This window comes from Phyllostomus discolor, chromosome 6 (genome assembly GCF_004126475.2).
Source record: "Phyllostomus discolor isolate MPI-MPIP mPhyDis1 chromosome 6, mPhyDis1.pri.v3, whole genome shotgun sequence".
NCBI lineage: Eukaryota > Metazoa > Chordata > Mammalia > Chiroptera > Phyllostomidae > Phyllostomus > Phyllostomus discolor.
Genome location: NC_040908.2, coordinates 138,373,311 through 138,390,519, shown reverse-complemented (window position 1 = coordinate 138,390,519; position 17,209 = coordinate 138,373,311). Strand labels below are relative to the sequence as shown.

The 17,209-nt window shown below is 38.7% G+C and overlaps 1 protein-coding gene across 2 annotated transcripts in view; it reads right to left on the bottom strand.

Annotated features, from left to right (window-relative positions):
• Nucleotides 1-1,107: 1,107 nt before the first annotated feature.
• NELL1 (neural EGFL like 1) overlaps nt 1,108-17,209 on the bottom strand; it is a 729,686-nt gene continuing 713,584 nt past the window's right edge. For both annotated transcript variants that reach the window (XM_028515811.2, XM_028515812.2), the window contains 3 exons: nt 7,902-8,078; nt 5,494-5,718; nt 1,108-4,048 (listed from right to left, as the gene is read on the bottom strand). In XM_028515811.2, the coding sequence (XP_028371612.1) occupies nt 3,998-4,048; nt 5,494-5,718; nt 7,902-8,078 (453 nt within the window). In that variant the 3' untranslated portion in view covers nt 1,108-3,997. The remainder of the gene's footprint in view (nt 4,049-5,493; nt 5,719-7,901; nt 8,079-17,209) is intronic.

The following is a 17,209-nucleotide window of genomic DNA, read 5'->3' as shown; positions in this document are numbered from 1 at the left end:
TGTACACTTCTTAGTAGCACCTTTGCAGCATCCCCAAAATATTGGTATGTCATATGTCCATTGTCATTTGTCTCTGTGTATTTTTAGATCTCTTCTATTTCTTCTTCAACCCAATGGTTGTTCAGTGGCATATCGTTTCATCTCCATGTTTGTGGTTTTCCCAGCATTATTCTTATAGCTAATTTTCAGTGTTATACAATTGTGATCAGAACATATACTTGGTATGACTTCAGTCTTCTTTAATTTATTAAGACTAGTTTTGTGTCCTTGCCAATGGTCTATCCTTGAGAATGTCCCATAAGCACTTAAAAGAATGTGTATTCTGTCATTTTGATGGAAATTCTAAAAATAGCAACTAAGTCCATTTCATCTATGATCTATCCATTGTTGTGAATGAGGTATTCAGGCCCCTACTGTTGTTTCATTTTTGTCAGTTTCTCTGTTTAGACCTGTTACCAATTGCTTTATATATTGACATGTTCCCAAGTTGGGTGCATATATATGATGTGTTACGTCTTCTTGATGATTTGTCCCCATTATCTCTATAAAATCTCCCATTTTGCACCATATTACCTTTCTTATCTTGAAATCTATTTTGTCTGCTGTAAGTACTGCTACACCTGCTTTTCTTTGCAGGCACTTATCTGAAGTATCATCTTCAAGCAAATGTTTGCCTTGGAGCTGAGATGAGTTTCCTCCAGGCAACACATAGCTGGGCCTTGTTTTTCAATCCACCCCGCTACTCTCTGCCTTTTGACTGGTGAGTTCAGTCCTCTTACATTTAGGATGATGATTGACATACAAGGACTTACTAAAGCCATTTTATCTTTTGTCTTGTGGTTGCTGTGTATCTCCACTGTTTTTCCTCCTTGTGATTCTGTCTGCTATTTTAGCTTGGCAGTTTTCTGCGATTTTTTTCTTCTTTTCTTCTCATCATATTTTTCATCTAAGCTCAGTTTTGTTTTGTTGTTAATATTAGATTTGAGTAAAATGTCTCACACATACTATAGTCATTTCCTTCTGATTGCCTCTTATCTTCATTCACATATACCTATTTGGCCTTTTCCACATCTTTTTTTTTTTTTTTGAAGTGATTTTTGTCACAGAATATCCTTTCTTATTTTGTGTATTCCTTAGCAAATTACAATAGTTATAGTTATTCATAATTCCCCCTTTCTCCCCTTCAAACTTTATAACAAAGTGTTTAATAACCTATGCTGAAGTAGCTGTGCAGTTTCCTGCTTCTGTCTTCTCTTAACTTACCCAAAGTTTTGTATAATTTTTTCTTTCTGTTTCTGGTAAAAGAGCTCCTTTCAACATTTCCTGTAATGGAAGTGTCACAGTAGCAAATTCTTTCTGCTTAGTTTGTCCAGGAAAGTATTTATTTCTCTTTCATATTCAAAGGATGACTTTGCTGGATACATATTATTCTTGGCTTATGGTTCCTCTCTGAATATTTTGTATATTTCATTCCATTCTTTCCTGTCTTGTAAACTTTCTCCTGGGAAAGCTAATGACAATCTAATGTAGTTTCTGTGGTAGGTTACAGTCTTTTTTTTCCCCAATTGCCACCCTGAGAATTTTTTGCCATTCATTTTTGAGTTTGAATAACATGTCAATAGAGGTCTTTTTGCATTGATATCATTAGGTGTTCTGTTAGATTCCTTTATTCTTGAGTTTGATGCTTCCCCTAGGCTTGGGAAGTTCTCATCAATTTTCCCTTGAGCATGCTCCCCATTCTCTTATCCCCGTCTTTTCCTTCTCATTTACCTACTATCTGTAGGTTGCTCTTTTTAATGTACTTCCTGTGGAGTCCTTTAACTTTTTTTTTTTAACTCTTAGTTCACTCTCCTTCTCCTCATGGTTCATTTCTAGGTTTCTATCTGAGTTCACTAATTCTCTTTTTCATCTGGACTGCTCCATTGCCAGTGCATTCCTCCTCTCATTTATTGAATTCTACAATGCCAGAGTCTGTTTCTTTTTTTATGTTTCAGTCTTTTGGATAATGCACTCCTTTTGTTCCTGAGCTCATTGACCTGGCTCTCTATGGTTCTTGTATATCACTGAGTTTCTTCATAACTGCAATCTTGAATGCTGCCACTGAAATCACGGTTTTCCATGACTTTCAATTTGGTTTCTCAAAACGTTTCATTTTCTTTCTGTACTCCCAAGTTATTTTGGTTGTTCCTGGTATTATTTGATGGATGTTTCTCTGTCAGCACATTTGAGGTAGTGCTCTCTTTTCTTGTTTAACTCTTACTCTCAATAATTCAGCAGGGTGATAGGTAAGGTATTTCCTTTTGTTTCCCAATAGGTGCTGTAACAGTACAAGTTTTTGTTTTCTCCTACCTGCATCACAGCAAATGCTGTACCCACTGGTGCAGCGTGTACTGCTACTGAGACCAGCCTGCCTCCTTTGTGGGTCACCATCACTGTGGTGGGACAATGTGGCGGGTGTTGGAGAACTAGTTTTGGGAGCTCTCAAAGCTCCTTTCTTTTCCTGCTGTTTTTGGGTGTACAGGTCTCTGCAAGGGCATTTGGGGGACTAGAAGGGAAATTTGTGATATCTTGGCTCCATCCCTTCCATTTATGGCTTTCAGCTCTTCCACTTTGTTTACAGCTTTCTAGCCACTGCTGCCATGGTGGAGATGTGAGAAGCCAGATACCTTTTCTGAGATAGAACCTGCTTTTCCCCCTCTGCCCTCCAGGTTGTAGTGTGAGGGCTGCAGCCCGACTCCTCTCCTGCACTCGCTGGAGCCACAGAGGCTGCTCCACAGCATCTGCAGCACCTTCTCTGTCCATCACTTTGTCCTGCCTCCCTAACTGTTCCAATATGCCTCCTGCCAATGTCTTCATGCAGAGATCTTCCAGGTGTGTTGTGTGTTAAGTAGGGGACCCTTATTGAATTATATTCCAACTTATAAATTTAAGAGGAAAAACAATAGTCTTCTCACTCTGTCATGATTCTTATGTCAGCTTCCTAAGTAGCTTTTCTTAAAAGTGTCATTTACCATCTACCACATAGAGGTTGTGTGATTTAGTGTAAAATAGCACTGGGTAGGCATTAGGCAACATGAGGTTACCAGTCCCAAGGTGCTAACAATCAACTAGATCTGAACAAATTGGCTGACCAGGACATATTAATTTACTCTTTTATAATGTAGGAATAGTACCATTCTCCTGAGCTATAATGATAACTTGTATTAATAGGTATGAAAGCCCCTTGGAATTTGTCAAATATTATATAAAACTCATGCAAAGATACTTTCTCTTTCAATGCCAGGAAAGATGTAAGCATTGCTGTTCTTAGATGGTGACTTAAGATTTTGTTTTACTTTGCCTGGTAGAGAGCATAGGAAATTCTTTTTAAAATAGTTATGTAATCACTTAATTATGGTTGTGGTGCTTCTCCTCTCTTTATCTAATTACTTTCAGCTGATTTTGGCTGAATGGGCATCTAAGTATGCTGAATAGTTTGTAATATTAGTATCATACACTTAGACTCCACATACCTATGTTCACCAATACCTTTCACAGGGGTTTCAATACTAAGTATGCAGTGGATGGGACAAGATCACAACAGGCAACTTTATTTGGTGAATTTGATCCAAAGATTAAGGAAAAATAAATAAATGGAGCTGAGTCTCTGTTATGTTAGTACACAAAATCAACCAAAAAAATACATCAACCTTTACCATGAGATCATTTAAATGTATTTGCAAATGATGTGATTAGGGAAACATGATTTACAACACGGGGAAACTGCTTTTAACAACCATAGACTCGAATGCACTGCACTGTAGGTCACCTAGACTAGTTAGCAAGAATGAGCAAAGTGGTAGGTCCAAAAGGCAACCCCCAAACCCCGTCCTTAGATGGAGACTTTGGTAATTGTCTGTGGTAAATAAAAAAAGAAAAAATAACTCCCATTCTTCATCACATTGGATGGTCATTTTGTCCATTCTTCTCCCACGATGATGAGTCCATTTTAAATACTTCAGTTATTATGAAGACACTCCAAGTCCACAGAACAGCAGATGCTTCCATTCTGTGCATCAAGACACAAGTGTTAGCCAATCAGGACATGGGTATAAATATGTTAGCAGTGTCTACTTTTATATTCAAAATGAGCATCTACCACTTGAGACAAACCCCATGAATGCCCTAGTAAAATTACTAAAGAAAGAGTAGGAGGGGAAAAGAGCATATGAGACCCTCCAGGGTCCCTCCTGCTGGGTTCTGCTGGCAGCACATTTCATACCCCTGTCTGAGCTCCAACTTTGGGACTTTTCCTTGGATTTCCGAGTTGTTCACGCCACTTAGCCACTACACTTATTCCAAAAGAGATTCTTTTAAATAATTTCCTGAAAGATAATTTGCCAGTAATAAAGCTAACCAAAAGTACCACAAGACCGTGAAGGATACTCCAAAATGGGTTCCAGAAAGGTTGACATGTTAGGAATAAATATAGTCTCTTCTGGTGACTATGAAGGGAACAGGACATATTAGGAGTATAAATGGTCAGAAATTCATGAAAATCAATTACATGTGTTAATGTAAATATACCATTACCCTCCCCCCAACAAAATCTCAAACCCTATTATGTAGAAATAATACATCTCCTGTCATTGTGTGTGCTGGGCTGCAGGTACACATGGAACCACGGCTCTTTTGCTATACGAAGTTTGATACCCTTTTTCTACTGGGGCTGCATCTTAAGATGATACTTTCCAGGAAAGAGAAAAAAAATCCACATTTATAAGAGCATAAAAAGACAAGTCAGGAACCTTCCACTGATGCCTGAAGCTGAGGCAGAATTTGATAAAACCAAATAGGCTAGCACCTTTAATATGCTTAATCTTGGGGATCTTAAACAGACGTTTTGGCTGAGACTAGGCACTGCCTCGCCCTTGCTTCATGTCAGCTACAGTGGTAACTCTTCATGAGCTTTGAAGGGAGGAAGGAATCACTGTTTAATTTTAAAGACATGAAGATGCCTCATGGGGATGCCTCCAAAAAGAGAGAAAGCCAATCACAATGAAATCCTGCAGCAAGAGTGTCAGGCCCTTGCATTGAGCGCCGTGACTACTAAACAAAGCAAATGGCTTCAGAGAGTACTTTTTCCTTGTGACAATTTCATAAAAGAGCTTGTAACACTTTCCAGGATGAAAAGTCTTTTTTCTTCCTGTCTTTCTAATGCATAGGACAAAATAGCTTAAATGAGCCATAATTGAGTCTTGTGTCAATTGTTAAAATTTTGTAATTGAAAGGCAAGAGAGAAGACTATTCTATTCCATGTTCTCTTGGAATTTGTCTTTAGACACAGTGCCGCTCTGAGCCACTCAGGCATACTACCTCTTGTGAGAAGTAAATGCCGCTTATTTCCACCATGGCCCCTGGCTCTTGTTCATTCAGAAACCTCAGGAGTCGGCCTCCTGCAAGTGTTCCCTGGCATCTGTTCAAGGCATGGCTATCCTCAGGACATTCAATTACCTTGCATTTGCAGGTTGTGCAGGGAGATCCAGCCATTGTCCACACTGAGCCGCTAAGCCTTGAGACACCATAGCTGTCCAGGCAGGTTTTCCTGATGTCGAAGGTGATGTTATCAGCCAGGCAGGGGTCACTGACACAGCGGGGACAACACTCCCCTTCCAAGAGGGCTGTGTACTCACAGCTCAAATTGGGGCATGTGAGGGGCCAGCAATCTACCTCTCCTTCCTGTAGAGAGAAAGTCAAATGCCTTGCCATTGTTCATATGCACAGTGCTGTTGCTAAAGGCCCAGAGGGAGAAAGCGGCACAATAATTCTCATCACTGCCCTCACTGAATGCTCCTACTTTGGCACCATTATGGGTATCACCTTCTCCAAGGTACTTTTGATGGCCATTTCTACTGTAGCCCCAGGAAGAGTTAGGTCCCGTAGCTGTGTCAATGGCAGCCTATAATTATCTTTTAATCATAATTAACATAATTATCCATACAATTACACATTAAGTTTTGAGCTTTCAGGCATGGGGCTTATTTCTTTCATTCCCTGATGCTTAGCATAGTTTCGGTCAATAAATGCTAATGAAATGATGGTAGGGTACTACCTAGAGTATAAAGAGAAATGCATTTTTTTCAGGGTCAAAGGGAAACCTGCAGCTCTGAAATATTTCAACAATGTCCTACATGGAGTTGCTAGCATCCAATTTAAAGTCAAGGTTGGGCAAATTCAGGAGAACCATTTCCTAATGATTTTGAATGTGCCATGTAGCTAGTGGACTTCCTATATTCCAGTTTGAATTGGGTGTCCACGTATCTCAGAATCTGGCCACTGTGTCTCCGTTGAGCTGCCCAGAAAAGAACTGCTTCTCTATGTAGCTGCTGCTTCTGTTATCATGACACTCATCACATAATTTATGTAAACGCATGTCTAATGAGTTGATCAGCTTCGTGGCAGACCATGTTTATTGTATTCACCACCATATCATCTGCCCAGAGTCTGGTACAGGCAAACTCTCAATGGAAATTTCTCAAATATGACCCATATTATTTTCCACTAATTATTTGTTCAATTGCTTTAATTTTCTGAAGAAAGAGTAGACTTACAGGCTGGGGATGGAAGAGGATACATTTTTGAAATTCTATAGAAAGTTCATGTCTAAAATTAATACGAATTCTTCTGAAGGCCTGGTGATTGGCTTCTTGAAAAGGAGATAAAATTTTCCAGACTGATTTAGATGCCAATTCTATAGTTGTGTTGGGTTTTCCTTGGATGGAAGTTTAAAATAATGGCTGTAGTTTGGATTATCTGAGTTATGTTCTTCCCTATTAGGAATGATCAAGAAGGATGCATTCTATTACCTGCATGTTCAATAGGAGATTTTAGAAAATCCAATAGAAGTTTAAAGTATAATTTCTCTGAACACTTGTTTTCATACAGTCTCCAGAGACTGCATTTAACTATAGAACACAGCCAATAGTTTCCACTACAAGTTGACTGAGTTATGGCTTGGCTCCAGTAGTTACATATGACTTTTCACAGGAGAAACATCATTATTTACTCTGATAATGTGTCCTAACAGTCTTTACAGCCTTAGAAATCTTTATTTGTGGTATAATTTAAAAGAGAAAGGTCTAGAAATTAAGCTTCCTTTTTCCTCTGGACTATCTCAAATCTGATTATACTATTATTATCTCTATGTTAAAATCTAAAATAACATTCTTTTTTTCTATATGAAGGTTTAGCATCTGAAACACATTTTCTTCAATCTAGGAAACATTAACAATAGTAAATATTGTCAGTAATACCTTATATGTACCAAGTATTACATTTGCTCTTCACATATATCTAATACTCATAACACCCTATAAAATAGGTACTGCTAATACATTTGTGTACATTGAAGTTTGAAAAAACTGATTGGTGAAATGCTAAAACGTGCTCAAGTGAATCACACAGAGCTAGCACATGGGACAACCAGGACTGGAGTCTAGGTTTTATGACTCAACCCTGACATTTCTATTATAGTATGTCACATTTTCTCCCACATTGCATCCTTTCATGCTTATGTCCCAAGAAATGAAAGAGTTGGCTCTATAACAACTACAAGTCCTGGTCAAGGTTTTGAAGCTTCCTGTCATGCAGGGATTTTCCTTGATATGGATTTGCTAAAAAAGTAGCAGTTGAAAGCTAACATAACTTGAGTCAAATATGTCCCATGAATATGTTCTTTTTGTCTTGCACAGTGGTTTAAATAGTAGAATCTGAGTGTCTTCAGACAGAGCATGTGCTCCTGAGTGAGGGGCAGAACCCCCTGCCTAGAATTACAAAGAGCAGGGAACTAAAATCCACAGGCAGCTGAGTTTGCAACCCCTGCAAAGGAAAAGGCCACCACCCTCTACAGGAAGTTGACTTACCAGACACCGGCACTGCTGGCAGCTGTGAGTCCAGTTGTCTCCACTTCGATAGAGCTTATGTCCATTTTGATCTAAACACTGACTTGTGACCCTGGTGTCACACTCTGGGCAACAGAAAAGGTCAGCACTCGGATTCTGGCAATCACAGGCTGTCCGTCGGCAGAATATCTTCCCATCCTGTGTGGAAATGAGGTTAAGGAGTTTTCATCATGAGGGAGACAATGAGAGAGCCACACCTCACACTAGATCCATGAGACCCACACCTCACACTAGAGAGCACGTAGGAAATATTTCGTAGATTCAGTGTGGCCCTGGCCACTTCCTGCCTTTTCCAAACAGATGCGCATGTGCTCTCTCCCATACACATAGCCTGTCTTTGTCTGGCCCTGCCTGCCAAGCATCCCAGGGAGAAATAGAGATATTTCTAAGTATAAAAAAGTCAATATATTCTTTGACACTTTTTTTTTCTAAATGTTCCTTAGAAATCCTATTTCTAAGTAAAGTTATAACTAAACTGAACAGATCAAAATGCATATATGATCAAGGACTCATCTTAGTGAAAAACCATGCTACTGTATGTACTTTTCCCAGTTCATAATGGTATGAACATCAAATGCATTCTCTGCCTCAGTGCTGGGGGGAAGTCTGACCATACCCTTCTACAGAAGAATCAGCCGAGGCCCAGAGAGGCTAAGTGACTTATTCAGTATCACAGAGGTAGCAATTCTCTAAGCAGCACCACCAGCTCTTTCTGATTTCAGAACTATTTTCTTCTACAAGACAGTCTTTAGGTTCGTTATGAGGGGCTATAATCAGGCGCCACCTTCCACCTTGAGACAGTTTCCCAGATTATAAGCACAGTAAAATTTCTGCAGTAGCATCTCTGAAATTATAAAGGTACTTTATAATAATACTTAGGAAGAGCTGAAGGTCAACAGCAGTCAAATATTAAGACTGAACATTTTGCAGCATATCTCACTTGTGTCTGCTGTTCACAGAAACTTTCCACCTCAGACAATGTAGAAGCTGAAAATGTAAGGAGAGACCTGTGGTCAGCATTTATACTGTAACTGCTTTGCTGGGTATATACAAAACCAAAGAATCCCTGGGTCAATAGTACCTTAAAGGCCACACAACCAAACCTCTTGAGCTACACTTTAATCCTCTCTAGAGCAACCATATCCAAACGTTACCGAGCCTGTACTTGAACCTGTCCACTCCTGAGGAACTCACTGTCGTGAAAGTCATTCAGAGCATACACCTCTGTGCATGTCTAAATGATAAAAATCAGACTTCTTGTTGCCTCTAACTATTGATCCTTGGGAGAACAAGGTTTGGCAACCTTAGGACTCCCAAACCCAGCTGTCACATTTCAACTCTTCTGTTCTTAGAAGGCATTCATGTCTTCACTGAATCATCTCCTCTCTGGATTAAATACCTCCAATGTTTTGACCAATCCCCATAGTTCTGAGTCCTGTTAGTTGCCTTCTTCTTCAACAGTTTTGAGTATTTCCAATACTAATAATCTACCATAATTTCAACACTTATTTTGTGCCATATGTTCTGTTATTTCTATGAATTATCATGCTTAATCCTAAGAATTATGTGGAGTAGAACTTTACATCTTTATTTCTCAAAAAAAGCAGTTCAGTTAGAGAACTAAATGTAATTCTTCAGTAATGGTGAGACCAACACAGAATGAAATGAGACTCACAGCCACCTTGTTTCAGTACAGTTCTTTCTTAGTGCAGCCTGATTTCAATATTTACTTTCTTATTTACTTCAGTTACATCATCGTGTTGACTTATTTGAGCTTAATGAAGATTAAAACTCCATTAAGCCCTAATCCATCTTGTGCAGTTTGTTGTTTGGGGGTAGAAAGTGTAAATCTTGGTATTTTACTTTGTTAGAGCCATTTCATCTCTCCTGCATGTCACAATGATCTCTAAATGCTATTTCTGTCATCCATCTACCTTATTTTGCCCTTCATAGCTTAGTGACATCTGCGAACTTGATGGACCTTCCCTTAGGGTTATCATCTACTTCAGGAATAACAATGTTGAATAAGACAGGACCTGCTAATATAAGCTTACTGTCAAGTAAAGAGGAAATTTTTAAATGCTTTACATTTTTTTGAAGAATGAAAAGGAAATATACTAGCTACATACACAGGGTCCAGCAGAAGTAATGCCTGCTTGAGTGTGGTTGGTAGGGTAAATGGGTGCAATAAAAGGTTTTAATTTGAACATTTCAACTAAAATGTCATATAGTGTGCTTGAGTGTGATATTGTTATGTTATAGAATTACATGCTTATTGTTTTATAATAAAAGAAGGGCATTATTTGTGCCAGACCCTGTATGTTGACAGGTGAAAAACACTTTCCCTCAGATTGTTTGCACTGGTTTTGTTACTATAAGAAATGAGAAGAAATAGGGATTGAGATCAGCATCATGGTAGAGTGAAAGAATCCATTTTTTCTCCCCTTAAATTTATAATTTGGACAACTTAACTGCACAAAGGATTCCCTGCTCAAATCACAAACACACTGGAAAGATTCATGCATCAGGGCATCTGAAGGTAGGTATATTAGAATGGGTGGGGGGAGGACAGGGACAGTGGCCACCACTGGGTGCCCACCAGAGTGCCAGTGAGTACAGTAGCAAGAATGGTATCAGGGCTGCATCCCTTACACTATGGCCTAGAGTGTAACAGAGGCAAAATCAGTTTCCATCCCAGAAAAGGCAACTCCCTTCCCCTTCCCACCATGACAGAACAGAGTAGAGGTGGCCAGGAAGCTTTAAACAGAAACGGTAGAGCCAAAAGCCAAAACTCAAATACAATAGAGCCACTAGATCATGAACCTTCTTCCCCAAAGGCCTTGGCAGAGCCTGGTAAAGCCAAAAACATAGCTGAACAAGGAGACAGCTCTGGGAGCTAGCAAAACCAGTTCTCCATCACCTGCCAATTCTCCATCCACAATGGTGGTGCTCCATAACCAAGGTGAGCTGGTCACATACAGCTCACCAACCATAAAGGTGAAGATGAAGCACGTTTCTGAATTAGAACAATGCAGCTACACTGAAATCCAAGAAGCACAAATAGTGCAGGTAAGAGAAAACAAAAATTTGTGCTATAATACCATCTACTGAAAAACAAATAAACCACCCTACGCACCAAACTGCTGAATCGTTGAGCAAACTAGTATCTACGCAAGAAAAGAGTACTGCCTCAGATGCACTGACAGTGAAACAAATACCATCCATCAAATACCATGAACAACCAAGATTATGTGAGAACACAGGAACAGAATTCAGAGTCATGTACTACTATGATTAAAATAACAGAACTCAAGATTGCAGACACAAAGAAATTCAGTTATATACAAGAAAACTTAGGAAGTTTACTAACTCAGGAATAAAATTAATGACCCAAAGGAGTACTTTTCCAAGGAGGAGTACTTTTCCAAGGAGATTATGATTATAAGAAACAAACAAATATTGGAGCTGAAGAACTCAATAAATGACATGGGAGATGCATTAGAAAGCATTATGAATAAGCAGATCAGATTTAAGAAAGAATTAGCGAACTTAAAGACAGAAAACTAGAAATGACCCAGGAGGAAAAAGAGAGTGAACTAAGAGTTTAAAAATATGAAAAAACTCTATGAGAACTGTGTGACTATATTACAAGAGCAATCTAAGGATAATAGGTATACCAGAGAGAAGAGATGGAGAAGGGAGCAGAGAGCCTACTCCAACAGATAATCTATGAGAAATTCCCAAGCCTAAGGAAATAGCTGGGCTACAGAATGGAGGAAGCCAACAGAACACCTGATTATATCACTTCAAAGAGACCTTCTCCAAGACACATGTTACCAAAATGATAAAAAATTAATTGCAAAGAATTCTTAAGGCAGCCAGTGAAAAAAGACTTTAATGTACAAAAGAAACCCCATTAATTACATTCATATTTCTCAATAGAAAAATTATAAGACAGGAGAGAGTGAAAGGAAATATTCAAAATATTGAAAGAGAAGAATCATCCACCAAGAATAATATATCTAGCAAAGTTATCCTTTAAATATGAAGGAGAAATAAGGGTTTCCCAGACAAACAAAAGGTGAAAGAACTTGTGACCACAAGGACTCCATTACAAGATGCTTTGAAAGCAGCTCTCTTACCAGGAACCAAAAGACAAAACTATAGAAAATATCCAGTAAGATGATTAACAAACACACAAAAGCAGAAAACTGCAAATCCACTTCAAAATAAATTATTAAACACTTAATGGTAACATAAAGGTTAAAGGGAAAAAAGTATTAAATATACCATAATATAGCAATTTGGTAATGAATACATAACATAAAAAGGGGTAATTTGTGACAAAATTATAAAAGGGACAGAAGGACTGAACCAGGACAGGTAAATACAGATAGTAATTAGAAGAGAAAAGACTATTGTATGTGTGAGACATTCTACACAAACATAATGGTAACCACAATGCAAAATCCAGAACTAAGACACAAAACATAAAAAGAAAATGGAGGAAAAAGATGAAATAAAAACCACCAAAGTGCCACAGAACACAGAATCACGTGAGAAAAAATGGAGATACAGGCCCACCAGAAAACAAAAGATAAAATGGCTGTAGTAATTCCTCATACATCAACAATCATCCTAACTGTAAATCAACTAAACTCATCAATCAAAAGACTCAGAGTAGTGAGATGGATTGAAAAACAAGACCCAACTACATGTTGCCGACAAGAAACTCATCTCAGTCCCAAAGACAAACATAGGTTCAACAAAGTAAAGGGGTAGAAGATGGTACTTCAAGCAAATGGCTTCCAGAGAAAAGTGGATGTAGCAGAACTTAGACAAAATAGATTTCAAAATATGAAAGTAACAGGAGACAAAAATGGACAGCTTATAATCATAAAGGTGACAATTTATCAAGAAGACATCCAACTTGGGAGCACAATATATAAAGGGAGAAAGTGACGAAAATGGTGTATTAGATGACCTGAATGTCACATTGACAGCAATGGATAAATCACCCAATAGATAGTCATTAAGGAAATATTGATCTTAAATGACACATTAGACCAAATTGACTTAATTGATACTTTTGGAACTTTCCAACCAAAACAAGAGAATACACACACATTCTTCTTAAGTACACCCTGAACGTTATTGAGGACACACCATATATATTGGTGCACAAAACTAATTTCAATAAATTTAAGATGGCTAAAATTATACAGAGCATATTTTCTGACCACAACAGTACGAAGCAGGAAATTAACTTCAAGAAGAGAGTGAGAAAACCCACAAATGTGTGGATACACTCTAAGGAAAGAGGAGAAAAGACTAAACAAAGAAAATCAGCCATCAAAGGGGGTAAGTTACAATGGACGCTACAGAAATACAAAGGATTACACAAGAATACCATGAAAGCTGAACAACACCAAGTTCAATAGCTTAGAAGAAATGGACAAATTTTTAGAAATATATAATCTCCCTAGTCTGAACCATTAGGTATTGGAAAACCTGAATAGACCAATCACTAGTAAGGAAATTGAAACAGTAATCAATCCCCCTCCCAAAAAACCCCCCCAAAAGTCCAGGGCCTGATGTCATTGGTGAATTCTGCCAAATATTTGAAGAACAATTAATAGCTATCTTTCTTAAATTCTTCTAAAACATGGAAGAGCAGGAAATACTTCCTAATTTATTGCATGAAGCCAACATTACCTTGGTACCAAAACCAGGCAGGGACCACATCAAAAAAGAAAATTATAGGCCAATATCTCTGATGAACAGAGATGCACAGATGCCCACTCTCACCACTGTTACTCAGGATAGCACAGGAAGTCCTGGCCACAGCAACTGGCATTCAAACTGGGAATCAAGATAGAAAACTGTCACTTTTTGCAGAATATATGATTCTATATATAAAACTCCAAAGACTACACACACAAAAAAACTATGAGAACCCATAAACACAGTAATGTTGCAGAATACAAATCAATCTACAAACATCTGTTGTGTTGTTGTATAAAAACATGAAATATCAGAAATAGAAATAAAAAAACCCAACCCATTTACAATTATAACAAAGTATAAAATACCTAGAAATAAACTTAACATAGGAGGTTATGAGCCTGTACACTGAAAACTACATGGCATTATTGAAAGAAATTGATGAAGACACAAAGTAATGGAAAGGTATTCTATATTCATAGATTGGAAGAAATAATATTGGTAAAATGGCCATGTCACATAAAGCAATACACCAGGGGTGTCAAAGTCATTTTCACTGGGGGCCACATCAGCCTCACGGTTGCCTTCAAAGGACCGAATGTAATTTTAGGACTGTATAAATGTAACTACTGCTCAACTAAGGGCAAGGAGCTCAGTGCTTCCGCTGGGTAGAAACAAGGTGCAGGGCTGGGTAAAACAAGGTGGAGGGCTGCATTTGGCCTGCGGGCCTTGTTTTTGCAACCGTGCAACACACAGATTCAATGCAATCCTCATCAAAACCCCAATGACAATTTTCACAGAAACAGAACAAAAAATCCTCTAATTTATGTGGAACCTCAAAGGACCCCAAAGAGCCAGAGCAATGCTGAGAAAAAAAGAACAAACCTGGAGGTATCACATTCCCTGACTGCAAGCCATACTATAAAGCTCTAAACAGATCCATGTAACAGAATGGAGAGCCTAGAAATAAAACCAACATATATGGACAAATACTTTTAGATGAAGGAGCCAAAAACATACAATGGAGTAAGTCTCTTCAATAAATGGTGTTTAAAAAACTGGAAAACCACATTTAAAAGAATGAAAATAGACTGCTGTCTGACACCATACACAAAAATTAACAAAATGGATTAAAGACCTGGACATAAGACCTGAAATGATAAAATATCAGCACATAGAAAAAAAGATAACACTCAATTTATAGACCCTGGTCTCAGAGGGGTTTTTGTTAACTAGACCCCAAAAGCAAAGGAAATAAAATAAAAAGTTAATGAATGAGACTCCATCAAACTAAAAAGCTTTTGCACAGCAAGAGAAACAATTGATAAAACAAAAAAAGCATCCAGCCAAATGAGAGACGACACTTGCACACAATAATTTGGGTAAATAGCTAATATGCAAAATAGATAAAGAACTCATACACCTCAACTACAGAATAAAACAATCCAGTTAAGTGGATTGTTTTAGTTTATTGTTGTACATGAGTTCTTTATGTATTTTTATTAACCAATGTCACCTCAATAAATTTAATTTAAAAAATAAAAAATGGACAGAGGTCCTGAATAGACAATTTTCCAAGGAGGACATACGGATAGCAACATATATATGAAAAGATGCTCAGCCTCACTAATTATAAGGTAAATGCAAGTCAAAAGCACACTGAAATGATAGCACCTCAGAAAAGCTATTACCAATAGAACAAGATATAACGTTTGGAGAGGATGTGGAGTACAGGGAGCCCTGGCACTGCTGGTGGGAATGTAAACTGGTGCAGCCACTGTGCAAAACAGTATAGCGGTTCCTCCCCAAACTAGGAAAACTGCTACCATGTGACCCAGCAGTCCCTCTTTTCAGTATCTACACAAAAGATTCAAAAACATTTATTTGTAGCCCTGGCTGGCGTAGCTCAGTGGATTGAGCGCGGGATGGGAACCAAAGTGTCCCAGGTTCGATTCCCAGCCAAGGTACATTCCTGGGTTGCAGGCCAGAACCCCCAGCAACCACACATTGATGTTTCTCTCTCTCTCTCTCTTTCTCTATCTCCCTCCCTTCCCTCCCTAAAAATGAATAAATAAAATCTTAAAAAACAACAACATTTATTTGTTGCCTATATACCCCTATGTTCAGTGACACATCAGTAACAGTGGCCATAATATGGGAACAACCTAAGTGTCCTTTGTCAGGTAAATGAATAAAAAACATGTGGTACATATACACAATGGAATCCTACTCGGCCATGAGGGAGATGAAATATTGCCATTTGCAACAACATGGAGGGATCGGAGTATCGTGCTAAGTGAAATAAGTCATATGGAAAAGAACAAGAACCATTTAATTCCAGTGATATATGGGATATAAAACAAAAAGAAACAAACCAACTTCATAGGCACAGACAACAGAATGGTGGTTATCAGAGGGGTGGGTGGGGAGAGGACACAGAGGGTAAGGGGGTGTAATACAGGGTGAGAGCAGGGGACTAGACTTCATTTGATGAGCATCTAATATTGCTTACAGACATCTTGTCATAAAGTTTTACATCTGAAATTTATGTAATGTTCTCAGTCAATGTCACTGCAATAAAGTTAATGAAAATATAATTAATGACAAGAAATCACAGTGTTCCAAAATATCCAGGGATGAAAGATTTGTGCACATGTGCAGAGAAGGCCATTCTGTGATGTGACTGCTGCCTGAGCAACACCAGCTCTGCCACCTAGATCGGGGGCAGAGTATAGATCCCTTCCCCTGGAGGCCCCAGAGACTGCCTCACTCCCCACCCCCACCTCCCGCACAGTGTGCTGCTCTTTGCTGGTGCCTGCTACAGCTTCTTGCCTCACCTTGGGCAAGCATGCAAGGTGTTTCCTCTTCATCTGGGGTGGGTCACGTCCCAGTACCCTATCCCTCCTACCCTGTACTATGTAACGCCTTCACACCTACTGTAGTGTGCTGATATCCTACGGTGTAGCCGATACCCATGTCATCTTGTCATCAAACAGAATGAACTTTGTATGTATGTGCCCTTAGTAAACTCATAATGTGATGCTAGAGTTGACAGTCTCATTTTTGGTCTCGGAAAACTTTACGTAACAACATATATACATATGCATAAAAACGCACATATGCATATATTCCTATATGTACATGTATGTGTACATGTGTTTGGGGATAGAGAGCAAAAGACTCTAGTTAAGCAATGAATCAGTCAGAATTCAGCTGGTCTGGACAAAGAAGTGCCTAGCTCCTAGGAATCTTCCAATAGGTCTTTGGCTCACAACTCATATACCATTATTTTTAACTCACTAGTACATTTTGCTCATGTACCCATTGCCTAAAATGACTCCCTAAAGGTTTACGTTAACCAACAGAAGCTAAGAAAAGTAATAATAACTATGGATGACTCCATTTGGTCAGCTCAGCTACAGCGGGCGCAGTTTTACTCCCCAGAGTACAGCAGGACCGGGCTTCAGGAACCCATGTGGCTAGGTCGATGAGCAAGATCGAATGCAGAAGTAGACTCTTCTAGATGTGGCTGCCGCACCACAAGC